The sequence below is a fragment of the Geotrypetes seraphini genome, chromosome 5, assembly GCF_902459505.1.
Source record: "Geotrypetes seraphini chromosome 5, aGeoSer1.1, whole genome shotgun sequence".
In the NCBI taxonomy this organism is placed as follows: Eukaryota; Metazoa; Chordata; class Amphibia; order Gymnophiona; family Dermophiidae; genus Geotrypetes; species Geotrypetes seraphini.
In genome coordinates this window covers 11,856,551-11,882,340 of record NC_047088.1, presented here as the reverse complement: position 1 = coordinate 11,882,340, position 25,790 = coordinate 11,856,551, and the positions used below count along the sequence as shown (strand labels likewise).

Sequence of the window (25,790 nt, the reverse complement as noted above, 5' to 3'; positions counted from 1 at the left end):
AGAGATTGGAGAAACTGGGTCTCTTTTCCCTGGAGAAGAGAAGACTTAGAGGGGATATGATAGAGACTTATAAGATCATGAAGGGCATAGAGAGAGGAGAGAGGGACAGATTCTTCAAACTTTTGAAAACTACAAGAACGAGAGGGCTTCAGAAAAGTTGAAAGGGGACAGATTCAAAATGAATGCTAGGAAGTTCTTCTTTACCCAACGTGTGGTGGACACCTGGAATGCGCTTCCAGAGGATGTAATAGGGCAGAGTACGGTAATGGGGTTTAAGAAAGGACTGGACAATTTCCTGCTGGAAAAGGGGATAGAGGGGTATAGATAGAGGATTACTACACAGGTCCTGGACCTGTTGGGTCGCCGCGTGAGCGGACTGCTGGGCACGATGGACCTCAGGTCTGACCCAGCGGAGGCATTGCTTATGTTCTTATGTTAATTCAATCCACATAGTCAATTAAATACTACCATTCCTCCAAATATTTTATATGAGAAACCCTAAACTCCTCCCACCCCCTCCCTCCCAGGATGGGAGGTGATAAAAACAGCTGGGTCTGGGATACCATGAAGGCAATAAAAGCTTCAATGTAATTCATTAAGAATCAAACTTCGTGCTGTAGGTGAAAGTTTTTGAATATAGAGGTCCCAAATTTTTATAAAGAGATGAGGAGAATGACGAACCTCCCATAGCACATTTAAATCGAGCTAGCTGTTCCATTCTCTTGCAGAGAAGTTATGCAGTAAGTTTATTGCAACACAAATTGCCACCAGATCTGAGACAGGTCCCCCCTGCCTCTGGGCAAAAGATATGTCACTAGATGTGCTCTGAAGACTAGATTAAGATCCACTACTTCATATGACTGCCTTGTTTGCAGCAGTGGCATAGCCATAGGTGGGCCCGGGTGGGCACAGGCCAAGCCAGCGGTGATGCATCTGTGATGTGGCTCCCCAAAATTCACCAACTGAAGACTCCTAGCATCTCTCTCCAACCCTCGGGTGTTCTGGCATCTCAACTTAATCTCCCAAACCTCACTCCCCTACCTTTAAAGCCTTCCTCTCTCTGTCGGCAGCAATACTGGATCAGACCTGGTCAGTGGCGTACTAAGGGGGGGGTGGAGGGGGAGGTCCGCCCCGGGTGCACACCCCAAGGGGGTGCACAGCCGGCCACCTTCCCTATTCTGATGCTGCTCCGTCTCACCACCGCATCCCGGCACCGGCTTCCCCACAGAGTCATTCCTTAACCTGGTCGGCCGGCCGGCAACTGGTAGGTGGAGACAAAAGGTGAGGCGGGCTGGTGGGCAGGGAAAAAGCGTCGGGCCCACAAAGCTTCACCTCCAGCGTCAATTCTAACGTCGGAGGGTAAGTTCTGGGCCAGCCAATCGCTGTCTGGCTGGCCGGCAACTTCCTCCCCGTTAGAACTGACACCGGAGGTGAAATCTTGTGGGCCCGATGCTTGTACGTGTCGTGCCTGGCTCGGGGAAGGAGCAGGGAGAAATCGGCTGCTGGCTTGAGGGTGGGGGTAAGGAAAGAATTGTGGAAGTGGAGAAATCGGCACGATGGCTTTGTGGGGGCTAGGGGAAGAGAGAAAGAAAGGCAGAAATAAAGAGGGGGGGCCAGGGGGAGAGAGAAAGAAAGGCAGAAATAAAGAGGGGGCCAGGGGGAGAGAGAAAGAAAGGCAGAAATAAAGAGGGGGGCCAGGGGGAGAGAGAAAGAAAGGTGGAAATAAAGAGGGGGGCCAGGGGGAGAGAGAAAGAAAGAGGGGCCAGGAGGAGAAAGAAGAAGGACCAGAAGAAGGACCAGAGACTTATGAAGTCACCAGACAAAAAGGTAGGAAAAATGATTTTATTTTCAATTTAGTGATCAAAATGTGTCCGTTTTGAGAATTTATATCTGCTGTCTATATTTTGCACTATGGCCCCCTTTTACTAAACTAGTCCATCCAGGGGTCTCAAAGTCCCTCCTTGAGGGCCGCAATCCAGTCGGGTTTTCAGGATTTCCTCAATGAATATGCATGAGATCTATGTGCATGCATTGCTTTCAATGCATATTCATTGGGAAATCCTGAAAACCTGACTGGATTACGGCCCTCAAGGAGGGACTTTGAGATCCCTGAATCTAGCCCAATATCCTGTTTCCACAATGGTCAATCCAGTCACAAGTACCTGGCAAAAACACAGAATCTCAAAGAACAATAAGATTCCAGAAGCCCAAAGAGTAGCAACATTCCAGAGCTGAGATAGTGATGTCATAATGCCTCATTCCACCAATGCCTAAGAGCCAACCTCAGCAGTGATGTCACAATGCCATGATTGTCCTATGAATAGCTTTACTGGATCAGACCAATGGTCCATCTAGCCCAGTATCCCTTCTTCATGGAGGCCAATCCAAGTCACAAGTACCTGGCAGCACTGGGGGGGGGAGGAGTCCAGCCTGAGTGCAGTCTTTGTAAAGGGTGCAGGCACCCGTCCCCCCTCTTGGGCCCCCCCTATTGCGGGTGTATGCCCCAACCCTTCCCTCGTGCCTCTTAAAATTTTTCCTGCATGAGTAGCATTATGAACTTGCTGCCCACATCGGTGTCTTCTCTCGCTGACATCACTTCCGGGCCCTGCACCTACGAGTTGATGTCACAGGGACAGCTGACACAACATGGGCAGCAAGTTTGTGCTGTTGCTCTCGTCTGGAAAATTAAAAAGGTATGGGGGAAGGGAAGGGGGGCCGGGAAGGATCGGGAGGTGGAGAAGAGGGTGGGGAGGGGCACCACTGCCACTGGCGGCAATTACCCTCGCTGCGTCACTGCCTGGCAGAAACCCAAATAGTAGCAGCATTCCATGATTCTGATCCCAGGGCAAGTACATCCACTGCTAGTGCCAGCCCTGAACCTTTCCTCTGATGCAACTTCCTGTTTCCGCAGAAGTGGACCTAGGTCAGAGGGAAGGTCAGGGGCAGAGGGTATGAGTCGCTGCTGGCAAAGAAATGAAGGCTTTGGGAGGTTGTTGGGGGAGGGGGTGGAGATGCCAGGCTGGGGGGAGGGTTCTCATGCAAATCTGAGTGTCTTGCTACACCTCTGGCAAAAGACTTGCACAAACTCTGGTTATGGCAATAACAGTTTAATAAATAGGATTCTTCTGCCCTATATTTAGTGCAATTTAATTGGCCAGGAATGGCTCCAGCTAACTGCTAATATTCAGCGCGAGATAGTCAGCATCTCTGCTGAGTATCTGCGATTAGCAGTTATAACGTAGCCAGATATATTACGTATAAACCACCAATACCAAGTTTGCCTGCTGGGATCACATCTTCAAAAAGATATAAACAGGATGGAGTCGGGTCCAGAGGAAGGCTACTGAAATGGTGTGTGGTCTTCATCATAAGACGTTTGGGGACAGACTTAAAGATCTCAATCTGTATACTTTAGAGCAGGGGTGTCCAACCTTTTGGCTTCCCTGGGCTGCATTGGTCGAAAAAAAATGTTTCTGGGGCTGCACAGACAGAGGAGGGAGCCGGCAAGACGGTAAACACCTGGGGGCAGCAGAGGAAAACACTGCATCGCCCTCGAACGGGGCCGCACAAAATACTTCACTGGGCTGCAGGTTGGACACCCCTGCTTTAGAGGAAAGACAGGAGAAGGGAGATATGATAGAGATGTTTAAATACCTACGTGATGTAAATGCGCAGGAGTTGAGTCTCTTTCATTTGAAAGGAAACTCTGCAACGAGAGGGCATAGGATGAAGTCAAGAGGTGACAAGCTCCGGAGTAATCTGAGGAATTAGTTTTTTACGGAAAGGGTGGTAGATGCGTGGAACAGACTCCCAGCAGAGGTGGTGGAGACAGAGACTGTGTCTGATTTCAAGAAAGCCTGGGATAGGCACGTGGGATCTCTTGGAGAGAGGAAGAGATAATGGTTACTGCGGATGGGCAGACTGGATGGGCCATTTGGCCTTTATCTGCCATTATGTTTCTATGACCTCACAATACATAGTAACATAGTAGATGACGGCAGATAAAACCCCGAATGGTCCATCCAGTCTGCCCAACCTGATTCAATTTAAATTTTTTAATTTTTTCTTCTTAGCTATTTCTGGGCGAGAATCCAAAGCTTTATCCGGTACTGTGCTTGGGTTCCAACTGCTGAAATCTCTGTTAAGACTTACTCCAGGCCCATCTACACCCTCCCAGCCATTGAAGCCCTCCCCTGCCCATCCTCCTCCAAACGGCCATACACAGACACCCAGTAACTGGCCTAGTTCAATATTTAATATTATTTTCTGATTCTAAATCTTCTGTGTTCATCCCATGCTTCTTTGAACTCAGTCACAGTTTTACTCTCCACCACCTCCCTCGGGAGCGCATTCCAGGCATCCACCACCCTCTCCGTAAAGTAGAATTTCCTAACATTGCCCCTGAATCTACCACCCCTCAACCTCAAATTCTGTCCTCTGGTTTGACCATTTTCCTTTCTTAATGCCCTTCAAGTATTTGAAGGCCTGGATCATATGTCCCCTGTCCCTCCAATGCAGCAGAAGGAATGATGTGATGGGTGGAGGCTATTAAATCTGAACTTGTGTCTCCTACGGCTCTTCTGCACCTCCAAACGATTCAATTCAGCTCCGACCATGGCTCGGCTTGGTGACGGGGGAGGGCCAGGCCCTGGCTCCACCTCCCCGCGTTGCCTCGGCGACGTTGTCCCGCCACGCCCCCTCTCGCTCCTTATTCCTGGCCGGGCCGGGCCGCTTCGCTCCGCATTGGACCCGGGCAACATGAGCGCGCGCTGCATCCCGGCTCTCCTGAGGGCCCTTCCTGCGAGCTTTCCCGGCGGCCCGGCCAGGAGAGGCTTCAGCTGCACGGCCAGGCTGCGGGACAGCGGGTGAGTGAGCTGGGCAGGACGTTTAGCAATGGTGAAAAAACGAATAGAAAACCCTGGACCAGACTGAAGGTCCATCAAACCTGGACTCTGACCACTTCAGCTCCATGCACCATTGAATGCAGGTTCCAAAGGTTTGGGGAGGTTGCAAACTCAGCATCTCCAAAGAGATTTCAGTGAAAAAGACTTTTGTGCATTTCTAGTAAATGTCACCTCTCATTTGACAGAGTTCTCTTCGGGAAGGGTAAAACGCGGATCTAAACCCACACATTCCTTAAAAATCTGAGGTCCGTGCCGCTTGTATTCAATTTCTGGCTCTGACAGACCTCGGTGACAATTTAGCGCTGACGGATCCGTCTCAGCCTAGGGAGGGAAAAGTATTAGGATCCGTCAGCGCTACAGTGTCGTCGAGGTCTGTCAGAGCCGCGGACCTCAGATTTTTTAATTTACTGGGGCTGCAGGAAACCGGTTCAAAGGATTCGTTTTAGAGCCGCTCCAGCACTCGTCTCTGGCTCTGACGGACCTCGGTGAGATTTTAGCGCCGACGGATCCTAATACTTTTCCCTCCCTATGCCGAGACGGATCCGTCAGAGCTAAATTGTCACCGAGGTCTGTCAGAGCCAGAAACTAACGACAAGATTTTAAGGACGTGCGGGTTTAGATCCGCCAGGTCCGTCAGGTCCGTGAGGTCCGCGTTTTACCCCTTCCCGTTCTCTTCGCTTACTACCAGTTTGAGGGCAAGCAATTGTTCCTTTTACCCATTTCACTCCCTCTTTTATATCTCCTCTTGTTCTTTTCTCCAAGCTGAAGAACCCGTCCTAGTCTCTCTCCTTGGAACAGCTGTTCCCTCCCCTTTATCATCTGGGTTCTTCTTCTCGGAACCTTTTCTAGGATCCACATAGTGTCACCAGGGCAATGGAAAGCAAAGTACACTCTCCTTCCCCAGTACATCCCTGTGGTCCTCAGGCTGTATGACAAAGCACCGAGGGATCAATGCAGAAAGCCATGCAGTAGAAGTGTGGGCTGATGGCTGAGTTACAGCTTAAAACTGTGCCATGCAGAAGGCTAAGTCCATGCAAGTACAGAACTTATGCGCTGATTGCAGAATGCCTGCTGGGTACAGGCCACACAAAGGTTCAGCGGTTCATGTCTGAAGAAAACAAAAGTGCCAGCCTGAAAACGTTAGCCTTGCAAAAATTTCTTCAACATGACATTTTTGCAAGCTAAGAACATAAGAGTTGCTATACTGGGACAAACTAAAGGTCCATCAAGCCCAGTTTTCCTGTTTCCCAGGTCCCAAGTACCTAGCACGATCCCAAGTAGTAAAACAGATTTTCCCCAAGCCATCTCAATAATGGCCTATGGGCTTCTCTTTAAAGAAATGATCCAAACCTTTTTTAAACCCTGCTAAGCTAACTGGTTTCACCATATTCTCCGGCAACAAATTCCAAAGTTTAATTACATGTTGTGTGAAGAAATATTTTCTCCGGTTTGTTTTAAGTCTACTACTTAGCAGCTTCATTGCATGCCCCCTAATCCTAATATTTTTGGAAAGTGTAAACAGGCGATTCAAATCTACTCTTTTCATTCCATTCAGTATTTTATAGACCTCTGTCCTGTCACCCCTGAGTCGTCTCTTCCCCAAGCTGAAGATCCCTAGCTGCTTTAGCCTTCCTTCATAGAGAAGTTGTCCTATCCCTTTTATCATTTTTGTCGCCCTTCTCTGTACCTTTTCTAATTCCGCTATATCATTTTTGAGATACAGCGACCAGAATTGCACACAGTATTCCAGATGCGGCCATACCATAGAGCGATACAGGGGCATTATAACATTTTCATCTTTGTTTTCCATTCCTTTCCTGATAATTCCCGACATTCCATTTGCTTTCTTAGCCGCCACACATTGATCTGAGGGTTTCAACGTACCCTCAACAATGACACCTTTCCTGGGCAGTGACTCCTAACTCAGAACGCTGCATCACATAGCTATAGTTTGGGTTTCTTTCCCACAGGAGCAAAGAAATCGTGGAGAGTCCAAGATGAAGGCTTTATTCAAACAAGTAAAGAATCCACATCAAAATGTCTAGGGCCTGAACCTCTGGTGAAACAAGGTCTGTATTTGGACAGTATAGTCTTCTTCAGGGGTCCTGTGGATAGAATATATATCTTAAATAAAAGGTTTGTACCAATTAATGATTGTATGTTTCACCAAAGGTTCAGGCCCTAGACATTTTGATGTGGATTATTTATTTGTTTGTTTGAATAAAGCCTTCATCTTGGACATCAACTCTCCACGATTTCTTTGCTTCTTCGATATTACTCGCTGTGGAGGGACCAGGGTCAATTTTCTTGGTGCTTCCTCTTTCCCATATGCATCACTTTGCCCTTGCTCACATGAAACGTCATCTGCCATTTTGACGCCGACTCTCCTCTTGCAATTTAACCACTGTACAACTTTGTGCCATCAGCAAAGGCAATTCTGTCACTAAATATTCCCATCTCTAGGTCATTAATAAATAGGTTTAAAAGCACAGAACAAAGAGCCACAGATGGTTGCCGTCACTTTCACTTTTGTTTGGTTACCTCCTGTCTGTTTTAAAGTTGCAGAGAACATTTCTGACTGGAGAATGAAGAAAAACGAGGCATTTTAGATTGCTAAAAGAATGAAATCCTCTTAACCGACAACAGAAAAGAGGAGAAAAACCCAACAAGGAAAGAAATAAAGCCCAAAGGAAGAAGGAAAATCCAGGGAATGAAATTCTAAAGGCAGCAGTCTGGGTTTGTTGCACGTTGGGTCCTAAAAGTGATCATCACTTGCACAATGAAAGCGTATGATTCAATGTGGGCCGTGTCAGCAGTCCAAGTACGCTAATGTAGTGAGTGAGCTATGTGGACGTCTGCGCGCTAGTTTATTGTGCAAGCGATTTTTTTGGACCTTAACATAAGAACCTAAGAGTTGTCATACTGGGACAGACCAGGATCCTGTTTCCAAGGAGCAAAACAGACTCGTAAGCAGTGGATTTCCCAAAGCTCATCTTAATAATGGCTTTTGGACTTTTGTTTTAGGAAATTATCCAGTAAACAAGAGACTGTCACCTTTTAGAGAGTTTCCTTGGATTTCCCTTCTTCTTTTGGACATCGATACTTTGCTCTAGACCAGGGGTGTCAAAGTCCCTCCTCCAGGGCCGCAACCCAGTCGGGTTTTCAGGATTTCCCCAATGAATATGCATGAGATCTATTTGCACGCACTGCTTTCATTGTATGCTAATAGATCTCATGCACATTCATTGGGGAAATCCTGAAAACCCGACTGGATTGCGGCCCTCGAGGAGGGACTTTGACACCCCTGCTGTAGAGAATCACATGGGGACAAATATTTCCCTGTCCCCGCGGGAACTCATTTTCCCGTCCCATCCCGTCGAGTTCTTTTCCTGTCCCTGCCCCATTCCTGCAAGTTCTGTTATGGGGAATTTAGGAAACACCTATAAACATACCTGTTCCTGAAGTATTTAGGCAACTAACCTGTACAATCCTACTCCACAATAACTGATCTCTAGCGCTGTTAATAACTAGCTTCTAACCTTGTTAATTCTAATTAATTTGTAACATCTTTTAACCATTGTAAACCGCATAGAACTTCACGGTCCTGCGGTATAGAAACTCTTATTATTATTATCTGCACATCCTCAAACACTTTAAAATCATAAGTATCCAAGGCTTGTGAGGTTAAGGCAGAGCTTACAGGAATGGGACAGGGACAGCGATGAAACCCTTGGGGAATGGGCAAGACATTGAGTTCCTGCAGGGACGGTGACAAATTTGGATTGGACGGATTCCTGAGGGATAAAGGGATCATGGGATACTGAGGGAGGAGCTGGGATGTAACAAAAGTATAGAAAGTTTGTCAGGTAATGAGTATAAACCAACCAGGTCGTGCATGTGCAGGACCGGAGGGCTGGGACTTCGATGGGAAGGCAGGACCAAATTGGGAGGCCAAGGTGCCAGGGGAGCCCCTTCAGATGATTCAGACAGGTCGTGATCTGTTTGGGCCGCCGCGGGAGCGGACTGCTGGGCAGGATGGACCTATGGTCTGACCCGGCAGAGGCACTGCTTATGTTCTTATGTCATTCTCTACTTTGCTGGTTATCCTCTCAGCCGACCCTTCTGCATCAGAAGCCACTGGTTAAATCTGTGCATTGCAACCAAACTACTTAATGACTTCATTTCCATTTATCTTTCATGTCTTCCGTGGAAATGAATAGCCCCCCCCAATCCCTTTCTGCATTGCTCAACCTGGAATATGTGCGGTTAGACTCACAGTAGCCTTCTGCATCAGCTTCTGAGAATTGGCAGCTTTTTTAAATAGGTGAAAAGGACTGGTTTATGGGGAACAGTGGCGTAATAAGGGGGTGCAGACCGCCCCAGGCTCCAAGTTGGTGGGGGCACTGGCACCTCTCCGCCCCACCCTGCCATACCATGCCACCCTCGCCCCATCCCTACCCCGTACCTCCCTATTACCTTTGCTCGTGCGAACAACCTGCCTGTTGCTGGCGCCAGCCTGGTTCCCCTCTGGATCACTTCCGGGTCACAGGTCCAGGAAATGACGTCAGAGGGAATCCAACACCGGTGTGAGGAGCATACTTGCAGAAGCCATTTGCACTTGTGAAGATTGATATTACAGGGAGGGGAGGGAGAGCGGAGGGGGGGGGCTAGGAAGGAGTGGGGGTGTGAAGGGTGCACCACTGCCCCGGGCGCCTCCTACCATTACTACGCCACTGAATGCAGGATGAATGATTTTTATGTCATACTGTTGTATATTATATTATCATATTGATATTATTGTATTTTTGTAACTCGCTTAGGCTTAAAGCGGAATGTGTTTGTTAAATAAATAAATAAAACATAAGAGCTGCCATAGTGGGACAGACTAAAGGTCCATCAAACCCAGATATCCTGTTTCCAACAGTGGCTAACCCAGGTCCTAAGCACATGGTAGAAACCCAAAGAGTAGCAACATTCCAGAGCTGAGATTGTGATGTCATAATGCCTCATTCCACCAATGCCTAAGAGCCAACCTCAGCAGTGAGGTCACAATGGCTGGATTGTCCTATACTTGGCTCACATAAGAACATCCCTATTGAGTCAGACCAGTTGTCCATCAATCCCAGTATCCTGTTTCCAAGAATGGCCAACTCAGGTCCCAAGTACCTGGCAAAACCCCAAGGAGTAAAACAGATTTTATGCTGCTTGTCCTCGAAATAAGAGTAGATTTTCCCAAGGCCATCTTAATAGTGGCTTATGGACTTAGAGAATTAGTTGAGGACAGTGTTGACCCCCCCTGCTCTGATACCAAAAACATAAATGCCATAGTGGTCCCCCTCCCAACACACAAACCTGGAAGGTGGGAGGCAGGTGTGATTTCCTCTCGCTCTTGTCTCTGAACTGATATATCTTGCAAAATGCTAGCATTTGACCCCTGGGATGACCTCTATGAAGTCAGCAGCAAATAAGAGAATTTTGGAAGAATCCACTGCATGGGGTCAGGTGCTGCTATTTTGCAAGATACGTAACAGTGCAGAGACAGGATCGAGTGGGAGATTGCCCAACTTCCTGCTTTCTCTCTTCAAAAACTGCTGGGTTTCTAACCTGGGATGCTGCAGGATACAGTACTTTTCTCCCCCCTCCCGCGATTGGCCACTGTGAGGATGGACCACTAGGCTAGATGGACCATTGGTCTGACTCAGTAAAGCTATTCTTATGTTCTTCTCTGTACCCTTCTCCTTTATTGCCAAGCCCAGACTCCGGCCCTTCTTTCTTGCCGTGTCATATGCCTGGAACAGGCTGCCTGAGTCAATTTGTCATACTCCATCTCTAGCAGTTTTCAAATCCAAGCTCAAAGCCCACTTCCTTGAAGCTGCTTTGAACTCTTAACTCCCACTCACTGTCAGATAACTCTACTCATTGTATCATCCCTTCTTCCAGAAAATCCCTAACCCTAAGATGTCCTGTCTGTCTGTCCAAATTAGATTGTAAGCTCTTCTGAGCAGGGATTGTCTATTGAATGTTAAATGTATGCCTTTCCGTGCTATAGAAATGATAAATAGTAGCATCTCTCCTACCTCCCACCTTCTAGTTGGGAAGGGGTTGGGTGTACGGGTCCACTGCACCATCATTAACTTTGCTCTGATTAATGAGGGGTTCAGGGGGTCATTTTGGATTGGGGGAAGGGAGGGGGTTCGAGGTGATCAAAGTTGGGGAGCCCAAGGGAGGTGAAAGGATCCACTAAGCCAGTGCTTCTCAACACAGTCCTTGGGGCACAACCGGCCAGCTGGGTTTTCAGGAAATTCACAATGAATATGCATGAGAGATTTGCATACTGAGGAGGCAGGACTTTCTGATTTCTCTTGCATTGTGGATATCCTGAAAACCCCAAGGACCAGGCTGTGAAGCACTGATCTAGACCAGTAATCTTCAACCGCCGGTCCGTGGATCGGTGCCAGTCTGCAGAAATTTTCGGCCGGTCCACAGGGCCAGCACCTCCATCGGGACCAAGACAGTGTTCTGCAGCCGCCGGTCCATGGTGCGATCAACGCGGCGTCTTTGGGCCGACTCCCTGAGTGCTGCAGTGCACAAAGCTATGGGAAAAGGCTCCTACACATGTCCTGAACCAGAAGCCTTCTCTCTGATGTTGCAGCGTCAGAAGGAAGGCTTCCAGATGAGGCGCAGGACACTCGCGAGGAGCCGCTTCCCACAGCTTTGTGCAATGCAGCACTCAGGGAGCCAGCCCGAAGACCCTGCGTTGATCGCACTGTGGACCGGCCTGAAGCTAACACCAGGGGGCAGGCCAGAAGGCAAGGCACATGGAGGAGAAAGACATTAACGGTAGGGGGAATGCTTTTATTATTTTTTTTTTAATTTAGTGATTGATTTGTCTGTTCAGGAAGAAATGCATTTGTTTCTTTTCCTCTGGGGTTGTTCTGCTTGCAGAGTTTTGCATCTTAGGGTTTGTTTGTGAATATTAGTACTTTGAGTTTTTGGTCCTGCATTTGCATTGGGGTTATCTGTGTTCTGGTAGGAATGAATGTTGAGAAGCATACAGTGTGCTTTGTGTAGTTTAATTTTGTGGTTAACCATTATGTGTTGTTAATACGATTATACTGTGTGTGTATATATGAAAAATGGATGGAAAAAATGGTGTTACAATTAGTACTATTATGGGGGCGGGGTCTTGGGCGGAGATTGGGTGGAGATGGACATGACTTAATGCCCAGTGTTTTTTAACTGCCGGTCCGCGGACCGTTGCCGGTCCACAAAATAATTATTTTATTTCCGCTGGTCCATAGGTGTCAAAAGGTTGAAGAACACGGATCTAGACCACCAGATATTTTTTTTTTTTTTGGGGGGGGGGGCTGGAGTCAAGTGGGATTAAAGTTTCTTATGTCTCCCTGTTGGAATTTGAGCCAATCCCACTCATGCACTGACATGAAGGGAGATATTTTGGAGCAGACATTTGCATATAATCGTGATGGTGTTCCTTGTGTTTAATGCAGTGGTAATTTGTGTGCTCTGGTTTTTTATTGCATTTGTTGCACATAGCTCTGTAAACACACCGCATTGGTCCCTGAGTCCTCTTCAGAGTCTGCATAAGAATCGGCCAGTGTTAATGAAAAACAAACTCAATTAGCGTGAGTTTAATTGAATACATGGATCCATTTACATAAGTGAATGTCTGAAGTGCAGCAGATTAAATATCGCCCAGACTTGTCCTGTACTAGGATAGATTTGCTTCTCCTGAGTGGAAAATGATTGCTTCATTGCCGTCTGCAGGATGGGGGGGGGAGGGGGGGTGAGTGTATGAACCCTGGTGCTGCCGCTGTTCTGCTCCCCTCTAGTCTTCGCTATCTTCTTTGTAAAAGCGTGATGGGTTAGTTGTGCTGAGCTGGAATATGCTGCCCTCTCCAAAGACTGTCCCCAGCATCATTGTTTGTACAGATGAGAGAGATAGCGGTCAAGACTGACTCTTATCAAGGCCTCTGTAGCAGGACAGGCTGTGCCCGGTTAGCTCATTGTAGAGCCTCAAATTCCTTTCACTCTTACTTCAAAGAGAAATAGCCAGAATAATTCACAAACCGACGTGGATAAGCTACAGTTCTCAGTGGGTATTTATTGGGTATTATGGTCTGAGTCCATGACCCTCCTCCACTGGTCCTGAATGTACATGTCTCGTGTAGCTGCATGAAAATGAAGGAGAAAATGTGAATACACAGGACTTCCAAAAGCACTCACACTGTTGCCTGCAGAAATAGGACGGAGAGATGGGGACCGGGGAGCAATGTCACCCCTGTTAGGGGGGGGGGCAGGGAGGGAGGGGTAAAAGAGGAAGCCAAATTGGGAGGGAGGAAGGAAAGACATAAGAAGAAGGAAGTCCAGGGAAGGGAGAGGAGAGAGAGATGCCAAAACATGGGTTGAGGGAGGGAAGGTAAACAGAGGAGACAGATTCCAAACCACATGGGGGAGGGGAGAGAGGAAGGGAAGATTCCAGACATGGGGAGGGGCAGGAAGGATGAGGACAGAGAGAAGCTAGACCATGAGGGAAGGGGGGATGGAGAGGAGAAAAATGCCAGAACATGGGAGGGGGAGGGATGAGAGATGGAAGGAAGGAGACAGAGATGCCAGATTATGGGGTGGGGTGGGATGACAACGAGAGATGGAAGGAGATAACAAATGTGGAGATAGGAAAGAAGAGGAACCCTTGGGGGGAAGGAAGAAGGGAGGGAGAGATGGATGGAGACAGAGGTGCTACAACATGGGTTAGGATGGAGTAGAGTGGGGGAAGGAAGGAAAGAAGAAGAGAGACATGCCAGAGCATTCTGCTAGAGAACTGCTAGAGAGGGAGTATCTAAAGCTAGAATGAATCATGTAAAAAGGATGGAGGGGACACAGGATGGATGGAAGGGGGGAGAGGGTAGACAGTTTAAGGAAAAGCAATAGAAAGAGGGCAGATGCCATATGGAAGGGGGGAGAGGGCAAACTGTGGATGGAATGGGCAAAGAAAGAGGGCACATGCTGGTTGGAGTGGGAAGAGAGGACAGATGCTGAATGGAAGGAAGACCATGAAGAGAAGATGAAAAAAGCAGAAGCCAGAGATGACAAAAGTTAAAAATTTTTTTTTTCTTTAAGATAAAGTAGTATTGTAGCTGTGTTGAAAAATGGAAATGTGATCTTTCTATTGGACTAATTTTTGACTAACCTTCGGAGATCAGTTCAGGACAGGACACCATAACTGCAGCATACCATACTGACCTGAAGAAGGAGGTTTTGACCTTTGAAAGCTAATTGAAAAAAGTATTAGTCCAATAAAATGGTATTATCTTATTTTTCCATCTTTTGTTTTATTTCTATTTGTTCATTTATAAAGTGGGGATTTACATCCGCTATCTTTATATTTTGCAAAGTATTAGGGAACATGCATCACAGTTTCTGTTTCTGCGGTGTTGCACTGTCTGCAGAGTATGGCTTCTTGGTGGTTCAGTTTAACTTTTGTCTACACATTTCTTAATTGTAGTTTGTGATTACGTATTCCATACTGGGCGAGGGCGTATGTGTGTTCTATGGGCTCCTTTTACTAAGCCGCTTTGGGGCTTTAACGCACGGAATAGCGCGTGCTAAATTGCTGCCCGCGCTAGACCTTAACGCCAGCATTGAGCTGGCATTAATTCTAGCCGCGTAGCGCAGGTTTAGCGCACTCTAAAATACTGCGTGCGCTAAAACCGCTAACGCAGCTTAGTAAAAGGAGCTCCGACATGGAAACTTCTGTCTCTACTGGGAGGCATCACTGGTACATTCTGTTTTGCCCTATCGTGGCATTGCAATCAATTAGGTTATAAGTTATACCGGGAGGCTCGTAGGAGTTAACAAGTTATGTTCCCGATAAAGTACCTCTTACTATGTGGATTAATAGAGTGGTAACCATATCTGAACTGCTTGTGGTATTGCGGTATATAAAGATGAAGTTATTTTTATTATTCATAACTTTTGATAGTTGGAAGAAGGGCTGGCCTGACCACTAGGCAAAGCAGGTTTCCAGCTAGAATGGCACAACTTGTGTGTGTGTGTGTGTCAGTGACTGTACAAAATTCTCATTGAGCATGCAAAGGTGTTCTAGGCATTGCACCGGCAGCAGTGAGTCTATCTTTACAAATATTGATTGCCTCGCCAGTGCACCTTCAGGGGGGGGCAGGGAGAGGAAGCTGCAGAATGGGGGAGTGGAGGGTGGGTCGAGGACATGGGAATGCTGAACACGTTGGGGCAGAGGAGGAGAGAGATGCTGAACACTTTTTAGGAGGAAAAGGTAGGGAAAGAGAGATGATTTGCATGGTGGGGCGGGAGTGAATGGCTGAAGGTTTGCCTAGGGCAGTGGTAGGCAAACTCATTAGTCAAAAGAGTCAAAGATCAGCAGTACAACGATTAAGATTTCATTTGAGAGCCAGACCCCGCGCCTGTTTGTACTACAACAGCTACGTCAACCTGATTGAAACCCCGCTTGCCCACACAAAGTCAAAATCGATTTGTGGCAGAGCCTAGAGAATGACACGGGGAAAAGATTTGTCTCCATCCCCGCAAACCATCTGATCCCATCCACACAAGCCTCAAATAGTTTTATACTGAACTTATTATATTAAACTATAAAAATAAACAATATTCTGTACAATTGTCAATTTATAAATCAGCGTCTTCTCCCCACTCGCTCTTCCCCATTTCCCTTCAGCGTCCTCAGCCCACTCTCTCTCCACTTCCTTTCAGCGCACGCACATAAAAACAAGCAAGCAATTTTATATCATTTTCATTCTATTCATTCATAGAAATTAAAGTCTAAATAATGCCAGTCAAATAACAAAACATGATTTTACAAAAATAATTCCCTGCACATTCAAGCCTGCAAGAATTACTAGATGTTTTTCAGCAGCTCCCCTCCCTCCCCCTTACCTTCGTGGCCAAGTCAAAACGATCTACCAACAATAAAATTTAAAAAAACACAAAGTAAACTGTAAGCAGAGAAAATGTTAATTATTTATATTCTGGGGGTTTGTCAAAGAGGTCAAGGCAGATGACTTTATGTAATGTCACCTTAATAACAGCTATACAAAAATAGACAAATATATCCCCTTCCCTTTTTATTAAACCGTGATAGCGGTTTTTAGCACAGGGAACTGCACTGAATTCCCTGCACTGCTCTCAATGCTCATAGGCTCCCTGTGCTAAAAACCGCTATTGCGGTTTAGTAAAAGGGAATCATAGTGCAAAATATAGACAGCAGATATAAATTCCTCAAAACGGACACATTTTGATCACTAAATTGAAAATAAAATCATTTTTCCTACCTTTGTTGTCTGGTAATTTCATCAGTCTCTGGTTGCACTTTATTCTTCTGACTGTGCATCCAATATTTCTTCCCTTCTTTCAGCCTCCTGTATGCTTCCTCTCCTCCAGACCTCATTTCCTCCCCCAACTTTTTTTTTCTTTCACCCTGCCTCTTTCTTTCTTTCTCTCTCCATGACCATGCCCTCTTTCTTTCTGTATGTCTGTCTTTCTTCTTGCATGCCCCCTTTCTGTCTGTCTCCCTTCTTTCTTTCTCCCTGCTGTCCCCCAAGCCACCACCATTGGGGAACAGGCCGCCACCACCGCCGGAGAATAGGCTGCCACCGCTGCCATCGGGGAACAGGCCACCGCCAAGTTCTGAGCTCTCCCTACTTCCCTTCCCTGTAAAGAGGACGCTGAAATGCCAGGCTGACCAACTTTCGCCACCCGACGTCAATTCTAATGTCGGAGAGGAAGTTCCAGGCCAGCCAGGTAGCGATTGGCTGGCCTAGAACTTCCTCTCCGACTTAAGAATTGATGTCGGGTGGCGAAAGTTGGTTAGCCCGGTGCTTCAGCGTCTTTTACAGGGAAGGGAAGCAGGTTGGGCACCCCTGCTCTAGCTAGTTGAGCCGCGAGCCGCACTCAAGTGGCTCGCGAGCCGCGGTTTGCCGACCACTGGCCCAGGGTGTCGGATACCGTTAGGCTGACCCTGACTGGAAGGATAAAGAAGACAGGGCATGTGTATATTGTTTGCTTGCTTTTTATTTTATGTTCACATCCTCTGTGCACCCGCTGTCTGCTGCTGTTATGGCCAGGACACTGGGTGACATGGATCTGTGTAGTAAAATCCCGGATGCATGGCCCCGCCCCATTCTGCCCCCAGCCCCTCCCCCACAAAGCCTTGTCTCTTCATTCCCGACCTCTGGGCCACCTCTGGAGGGCCTCCTTAGAGAAGAAACTTCCTTAGGCAGATTCAAGCATTCCCTGAAAACCTTCTTATTCAAAGACGTGTTTGAAATTTATGTTTAAATCTGTTTATTAATTTTTTGAACACAGCAAGGAAACACACATATTAGAAACAGTACACAGGAACAATCATCTCTCATGCCCACCCCCCCTACCCCCCTCCCACCCACCCATGGGAACAGTCAATGCCTCAGCTAACGTTCAAAGAATTAATTAAGTAACCTGCTACGTACAGCGGGTTGTAACGTAGAACAAAATGGCAACCAGCAAGTAAGGTAAGAGGAACCTGCTTTGGTGTCCATATTAGAGATAGCCAAGCGTTCAAATCCTGCCAGCTGAATCAATTGAGTCCTCCAATGGGATACAGTCGGAGTGTTAGAGGACAACCAGCATTGTAGAATTGTCTTGATGCCCAGAACTACAGCTTTCCGAGCAAACGCTGCCATACCCGGACGGACCGGGTGCAAGGACAGCTTCAGTGTGAAGAGGAAAGTGTCAGTAGGAGTCCAAGTGCAATTCCAAAAAGATGCAAGGTGGTGACATACACGTGTCCAAAAAGCCCGTATACCCGGACAAAGCCAGAACATATGACCCAGAGATGCTCTAGGCATTCCACACTTAGGACATTGATCGGTGGTGCAAAGACGAGCATGATAGGCTCTAATTGGAGCAAAATATGTCCGGATCAGGAATTTGTAGTATCGTTCTCTTTCAGCTACAGACACCAAGGATTTCGGTCCCAAGGCAACACTCCGCTTCAGCATAGCAGCCGAAATAGAAATATGTAAGTCCTGAGTCCATTTAACAGCTAGTGCAGCATAGTCCAATTCACCAGCCAGGTCTTGCAGAGTACGATGATAAAATTTTAGGGGGATAGGCAGTTGTGCAGTAAGACACAGAGCTTCTGAATGTTGCTCTTGCACAGTCTCAGTCAGCGCAGATCCAGGAAGGGAATGGACATAGTGATGTAGTTGAATGTAAGGGAACCAGTCACCAGGACCAAGGGCAGAAGATTCACATAACTGCTGAAAGGGCCGGATAGAACCATCAGAGTGCAGTACATGGTATAAATAATAAAGACCCTTTCCAACCCATCGAGGATGTGACTCCAGTCCCATACCAGGAAGAAAATCCCCATTACCAGCAATCGGGAGACAAGGAGTCACATCGGGTCTGAGAGCTAATTGAGTACAGAGATATTTCCATGCCTTTCGAATGGGGAAAAGCAAAAAATCCCCATAGTGAAGTTCTCTAGGAGGCAGACAGCGTACATGAATCAGATAGCTAAAATGATATGGAGCAAAAGCTAAACATTCTGGCTGGGTAGCAGAAAAGCAATTAGTCTCACAAAACCAATCATGCACATGACGAAGTTGACAAGCTACATTGAGGCGACCAATGTGCAATAACCCTAAGCCTCCCTGTGTAAGAGGAAGAGATAATGCATGAAAAGAAATGCGGGATCGTTTACCACCCCATAGAAATAAAAGCAAGGAACGTCGGTGTGCCCGAAAATGGGTGTGTTGAAGAAAAAGAGGCAACGTTTGAAGAAGATAGAGCCATCGAGGAATGATCATCATGTTATATAGGGCTATCCTACCCATCAATGTCAATGGATAATGACGCCAAGCCTTCAAATATTGATCAGTCCTCGACAGCATTGGGAGAATATTAATAGTGTATAGTGTGGACAGATCCCTGGGTATCAGGACACCGAGATATCGAATAGAAGAGGAGGCCCATACCAAAGGAAAAACTCCCGGCCATGAGTCTCGGACGGTAAGTTGCAGGGGGAGTACCATGGATTTTTGAGTATTTAGGGTGAGGCCAGAAAAAAGATGGAACTCATCCAAAATCTCTAACGCACGCGGTAACGACCTATAAGGTTGGGCTAAAGTAAGCAACAAATCGTCAGCAAAAGCTAACACACGGAGTTGAGATGAACCTTCCGGTAACCCTACTAGTACATCATCTTGTTGAATAGTGCGAAGTAAGGGTTCTAAATAGAGAAGAAAAAGTAAGGGGGATAATGGGCAGCCCTGACGCGTCCCTCGTCCTACCGAAAAGGGACGAGTGAGGTAGCCATTTACTAGTATGGAAGCGGTCGGGGCACAATACAACGCTTGCAAAGAAGACCAAAACCAGCCCCCTATCCCCACATAATCCAGGACCCGAAAAAGGTAATGCCAATTAACCTGGTCGAACGCTTTGGCGGCATCCAAACTCGCCAAAATGCCCAACGTTGATGTAGCTTGAGCTTTGGACGCCGCCAACAATACCCTCCGAACATTCACTACCGAATGCCTTCCCTGAACAAACCCGACCTGCGCCGTGGCAATAACTGTAGGTAACAATGGAGTTAGACGGTTGGCCAGCAAACGGGCTAATATTTTTAAGTCCACATTGATAAGAGAAATGGGACGATAAGACTCTACCTCATCTCTAGATTTACCCGGTTTGGGGATCAGAGTGATAGTGGCCTGGTTGGCATGGATGGGAAAAGAACCCTTCTCCAATGCCACCATATAGTAGCCCAGAAGAGGTTCACATACCTGGAAAGATAACATTTTATAGAACTCAGTGGCAAACCCATCAGGGCCCGGAGCCGTGCAAGATCGCAAGTTTTTTAATTGCCTTCAGGATCTCCGTGCCCTGAATAGGTCGATTTAAAGCTGACTTCTGCAAGGCAGTGAATTTAGGCACACCGGCATCCTCTAAGTAATCGATGATGTCGGGACCAGTATAGGGGCCAGGAGAAGCATAGAAGTTAGAAAAATGGTGGAAAAACGCATCGGCAATATCCGCCGGCTTAGTATGATAGGAAGCGTTAGGCGCCCGTATGCGAGAGATATAACGATCGTCCTGCCAATTTTTGGTCAAGTGAGCTAACAATTTGCCCGTTCTATTCCCAAAACGATAGAGCCTATATTTTCTATAAAAAAGGGAGCGTTTAATCCGATCGTGAAGCAATGCATTAAGTGCCACCTGAGTAGAATGCAGCTCTTCCCGAAGGGCCCGAGTGGGGTGTTGTAAAAACTTATGTTTTATACGGGAATACTGTTTCTCCAAACGTAGAATACCCTGCGATATCCGTTTACGGCGGGCTGATACGTAAGATATAATTGCCCCTCGAAGAACCGCTTTTGCCGTGTCCCAAAAAAGAGCAGGGGTAGATTGGTGTTGACCATTAGTGAGAAGAAAATCTTCCCAACAAGTCTGCAGGTACTTCAAAAAGTCAGGGTCAGTGTGTAAGTAGGAAGGAAACCGCCATCGGGAAGACCCCATAGGAGGAGAACCCCAGATCACATCAATCCACAGAGGACAGTGATCCGAAATTTCCAAAGGCCCTATAGTAGCCTCTGTAATACTGGCAAATAATGATTCAGAAATCAAGAGGTAATCTATCCGAGAAAAAGACCCGTGTGCCCGAGACTGATGTGTGTAATCTCTCTCAAAAGGGTGCAGGAGTCGCCAGGGGTCAATCAGGCCCAGAGATCTGCACAACAAAGGAATGCCCTTAGTCAATGTACCTGATGGGGAAGCCGCCGGAGCAGAACGATCAAGCGAAGCGTCCATTACTTGATTCAAGTCTCCCGCCACTATCAAGGGATAAGAAGTATCCAATAGACCTAAAGCAGTTAAAGAATCAAAGTAAGTCTGAGAATAGGAATTAGGCCCATATGTTATCAAGAGTCTAAAGTCTGAACCTTGTAGTGAAACGTGCAGGAGTAAGTTACGACCCTGCGGATCCTGGTGACATATAGTAACAGCACACTTCAACCCCTTACGAACCAGCAAACAGACCCCAGCCCGCTTCCCCCCAGAGGACGCATAAAACACGGAGCCCACCCAACCCCTCTGCAGCTTCTTGTGTTCCTCATCGGTCAATTTAGTTTCTTGAAGGCAGGCCAAATCAGCTTTATGGTGTTTTAACTGTCTCAATAACTTGGAACGCTTCACCGGCGATGTAATACCAGAAACATTCCAAGAAAGAATGCGAAGTGTGCTGTCACCCAGGATGTTCAAACAAACAGTGCAAACAACACAGTATTAGTAAAGTCCACACCAGGGTGCCCAGCCCCACCCAAGTGCATGTCATATTATACCCAACTTGTACAGCAGGTGAGAAAAACCAAAAATACAGTGGAGACCACATTAATCCCAGTAACCAAAATAATGAAGCAAAAGACTGTTCCCTACCCACCCCCCAACCCCCATCCCAGTTCCCAGAAAACTCAAAAGACATATCCCCGAAGGAATATGAAGGAGGTCCGTGATGACACCTCACGGGACCCCAATCCTCCAAACAATATAATCATGAAATATATTGAACTCGAACTCCAACAGCAATATAGTTTAGCAATACAGGAGAAATATAAACAGCAATCTAACTGAGCACCGGACCCTAGCCAAGGGCAGCACTGTCAAGGAGGGTCCTTAGAAGAACCAAGGTGTATGTTGATGAAATCTTGTGCCTCTGTGGCCACCGAAAAAGAGTGCCATGTGCCATTATGTTGAATCTTCAGTAAGGCTGGGTATACAAATAAGAACCGATGATGAAGTTCCATCAGCCTAGAACAAAGTGGATAGAAAGCTTTGCGTCGAGTAGTGAGTGCCATGGAATAATCTTGACTGAGACGGATTACAGAGTCCCTCAATTTCAGGGGCTCTTTCAAAAGCCTGTAGTGACGAAGAATGTCCTGCTTGTGTCTGTAATTTAAGAATTTGGCAATCACCACCCGGGGTCTAGCGTCGCGGCCAGACCTCACGCCCAGGCGATGAGCCCTTTCCAAACAGAGCGAGCCTGAGGTCAAAGTATCAGGAAATTCCAGTTCGAGCCAGTCCTCCAGTTCCTTAAGCAAACGAGCATCTGGAATAGTCTCAGGGACGCCCAGGAAACGCAAATTGCTGCGGCGAGACCGGTTTTCAAGATCATCAATCTTGTCCGCCTGCTGTTGTACTGTTTCTTGCAAGGCCGCAATATCCATTTCATGTGAGTTAACAGTATCTTCAGCATTGGAGACCCGTTGTTCTAATTCAGTAGTTCTAGTTGCAGTCTCAGTCAATAAATTTTCAAGTTTGGAAATATGAGAGGTGAGAGTGTCAATATGTGGTCCCAGCACCTGAGCAATAGCGTCCTTTAAGTCAGCCAATGCAGTGTCCGTGAATTCAGATACAGCCGTACCTGTGGCAGCCGCCATTTTCGGGTCCCGAGGCTTCGAGGAGGGGCGGTCTGAAGCGGCGGTTTTTTTGCGAGCTGACTCTTGGGAACGAGTCACGTATTTCTCCATACGTGTCCGCGCTGTTCCGCCGCCGAAAAATATTGTTTTTGAGCCGGTTCGGCTAGTTACAGCCGCGTGTGGAGGAATGGGGTCCCGGAGCCGAGAGAGAGCGTGTCTCTATCGGCGCATAGCGTCACGTGACCTCACGTTTGAAATTTAAACACATTTATTCAATCCTGTCCAAGCAGAGCAATGCTTATTACTTGGCCCTACACTCTCTCCTCTAAGATCTCAACTTTGTTGTGTCTCTGATCCCTTTTTGTAGATCTACCCTTCTTTTTCCGCCATGTCTCAATTTGTAAAACGTCCATTTTTTCGTAAAGTTTGTTTTTTAATCTTAATTGTTTGATAGTTCCCATTTCTATGTACTTCGCTTAGAAATTCTTTTTCTAAGCGCTTTAACAAATTTTAAAATAAACTTGAAACGTGTATGATGTCATCCGCACTTGCTCAGAGGCCCTCCAGACGCGGCTGGGGCTCAGAACTTTCCAAAACCTGGACAGGCTGCGGGGTTTTGGAAAGTCCGTCTGGGCCCCCCGACAGTCCTCTAAAAAGAGGAGAAGTCCGGGTTTTCCCGGACGTCTGGTAACCCTAGATCTGTGGTCTGAACAGGTTTGGAAGGTCTTGCATTCTTACATGCATTAGATATTCCAGGATATTCAGACACCCTTTCTCTTTATTCCTTTCTATCTATCTCTCATCAGGCAGCCATCAATCGTGGCTCACTCTTCTTTATTGTCCACCAGGGGGGGCACAGCCTCTAACTGTTTGTCTCTGGTAACATGCGTCTCTTGCCAAATATGCAGGCTGACCCCACAGCGCCCTCCTGTGACAGTGAGCTGCATATCGCTTTCTAAAGAGGTTTATATTCCCCCCGTTGGAGCTGAGTACAGGATTTCACTGTAACCTCGAAAGGCAATGAACACGAGCAGCATCCTGATGAGACCAGAAACCATTTCTACCTCTTCACATGCAAGCACTGACCCCAGTCACTGCTCTTTAACAAATTTCAGTACTTTCTTGCAGGCTCTGCTCTAGCCTCTGTCTAGGAATAGCTGCAGAGGTGATGGAGTTTCTTGCTCCAGTGTCATGTTTTTTGATCGGTGCCGCCAGTCTCGAGTTATCCTGTTAGCTACAAGGCTGCAAAGTTTCCTTACTAGATAAAGGTCACGGGCTCATTTTCACAACATTTTCTGGTCTGGAATTTGTCCTCGCATGCATGTTGGTGAAATCTCTCCATGTGTCTGAGGGCTGGATTCTCAAAACCGTGTTAAAAAACCCGATGGTCCGCTGTCGCAGCCGTTATTGTAGTGATTTCAAAAGACGAGTCATTCTCCCCAAAAACGTGCATGCAAATGAGGTTGGCGGAGATTGGCGAAGGTTCGCTAAATTCGCATGTGCCCATCGCTGGTGATAGTGATTGGCACATGTGCAGAATAAACGCACAACTCCCCCCCCTCAAATCGAAGATCTGCAGGAGGGATGCCCACTCCTTCCCACCACAGAAGTCAAGCATCCCCCCTCCCACAGCAGCGGGAGAGAAGCCCTCCCTTTTGCTTCCAAGCAACGCTCCCCTCCCAGGTCATAGTAATGTTCTGTGCAGGACATTAGCATGGGCGGAGAACTATTGCCCAAAAGGTGTTTGTTGGTTGTTTTTTTTTCTTGGGGTTTTTTTTTTTCCAATTTCTAAATCAGGAAGGGGGAGTACCATGGACTGTAGTGTAAATGAACCTATTGATACTTCTGTGTTAATACAGTGGACACTAACCTCCTGCTTCTTGGTTAAAGGGCTGGAGGAGTTGCCGTACAACGAAAGATTAGAGAAACTGGGCCTCTTATCCCTTGAAAAGAGGAGACTGAGAAGGGACATGATCGAAACATTCAAGATAATGAAGGGCATAGACTTAGTAGATAAAGACAGGTTGTTCACCCTCTCCAAGGTAGAGAGAACGAGAGGGCACTCTCTAAAGTTGAAAGGGGATAGATTCCGAACAGACGTAAGGAAGTTCTTCTTCACCCAGAGAGTGGTAGAAAACTGGAACGCTCTTCCGGAGTCTGTCATAGGGGAAAACACCCTCCAGGGACTCAAGACAAAGTAGATAGACAGGTTGTTCACCCTCTCCAAGGTAGAGAGAACGAGAGGGCACTCTCTAAAGTTGAAAGGAGAAAGATTCCGTACAAACGTAAGGAAGTTCTTCTTCACCCAGAGAGTGGTAGAAAACCGGAACGCTCTTCCGGAGTCTGTCTTAGGGGAAAACACCCTCTAGGGATTCAAGACAAAGTTGGACATGTTCCTGTTGAACCAGAACGTAAGCAGGTAGGGCTAGTCTCAGTTAGGGCACTGGTCTTTGACCTAGGGGCCGCCGTGTGAGCGGACTGCTGGGCACGATGGACCACTGGTCTGACCCAGCAGCTGCAATTCTTATGTTCTAACTTACAGAGCAGGGGTGAAGTGCACTCACTCTGTATGAAATCAAGAGACATGGATAAAAGAACTCATACCCTAGAGCTTGGAAGCATGGAATGACGGTGCAAATGCTGACTCTGTTTCTTGCACGTTGATGAATTCTTAGACTCCCCTTGTACTAAGTTGTGCTAGAGGTTTCTACCATGGCCCGGGGCACTAAATGTTTCAACGCTGTTCTGATACTCATAGGATTTCTACAAGCGTCGGAGCATTTAGTTCTCTGAGCCGCGGTAGATACCTCTAAAAGCGGGGCAACGGGGGTTAGTTAGGACAAAAACAAATAAAATGAAGTTTGCTCCCTAAAAACAATCCAAGTCCTCCATTTAGGTGGCTTTTTAAATAATATATCTTCAGATTTTTAACGCCAGAGCTTCTGTACATGAATTTCTACTCCTGTGAATGTCTCTTTACAGAACAGATGAGAAAATTACAGTCCACTTCATCAACCGGGACGGAGAAAGACTCACCACCACAGCCAAAGAGGGAGAGAGCCTGCTGGACGTGGTCATTAAGCAGCACCTAGAAATTGAAGGCTTTGGTAGGTTCCCTCGCAGGGCAGTCACATTCTCTCCTGCTTGGTCAGAGGGGATGTCTCTTTTTACTGTGGGAGGGGCATCGGGCTCTACACTTAGCTTTCCCTCTCAGGCTGCTGGTGATTGTCCAATAAGGAATTGCCCAGGGCAGATGATGGATTCAGGGACCTTGCCTTATGTCCTGTGATTGATCTTTTGGAATTCTGTCCTATCAGCTTTCCTGATTTGCTGCTGCATCAGGGACGACCTCGGGCAGCGTCTTAAGCTTTTAGTCATTTCTAATAACTGAAAATTCACATCACTTGAGATGATGAAAACAAAA

At 47.0% G+C, this 25,790-nt stretch overlaps 1 protein-coding gene across 1 annotated transcript in view; it reads left to right on the top strand.

Annotated features, from left to right (window-relative positions):
* Positions 1-4,712: 4,712 nt before the first annotated feature.
* LOC117360935 (adrenodoxin-like) overlaps positions 4,713-25,790 on the top strand; it is a 29,949-nt gene continuing 8,871 nt past the window's right edge. Inside the window, exons 1-2 of the mRNA XM_033945587.1 lie at positions 4,713-4,865; positions 25,349-25,473. Of these exons, the coding sequence (XP_033801478.1) occupies positions 4,759-4,865; positions 25,349-25,473 (232 nt within the window). The 5' untranslated portion in view covers positions 4,713-4,758. The remainder of the gene's footprint in view (positions 4,866-25,348; positions 25,474-25,790) is intronic.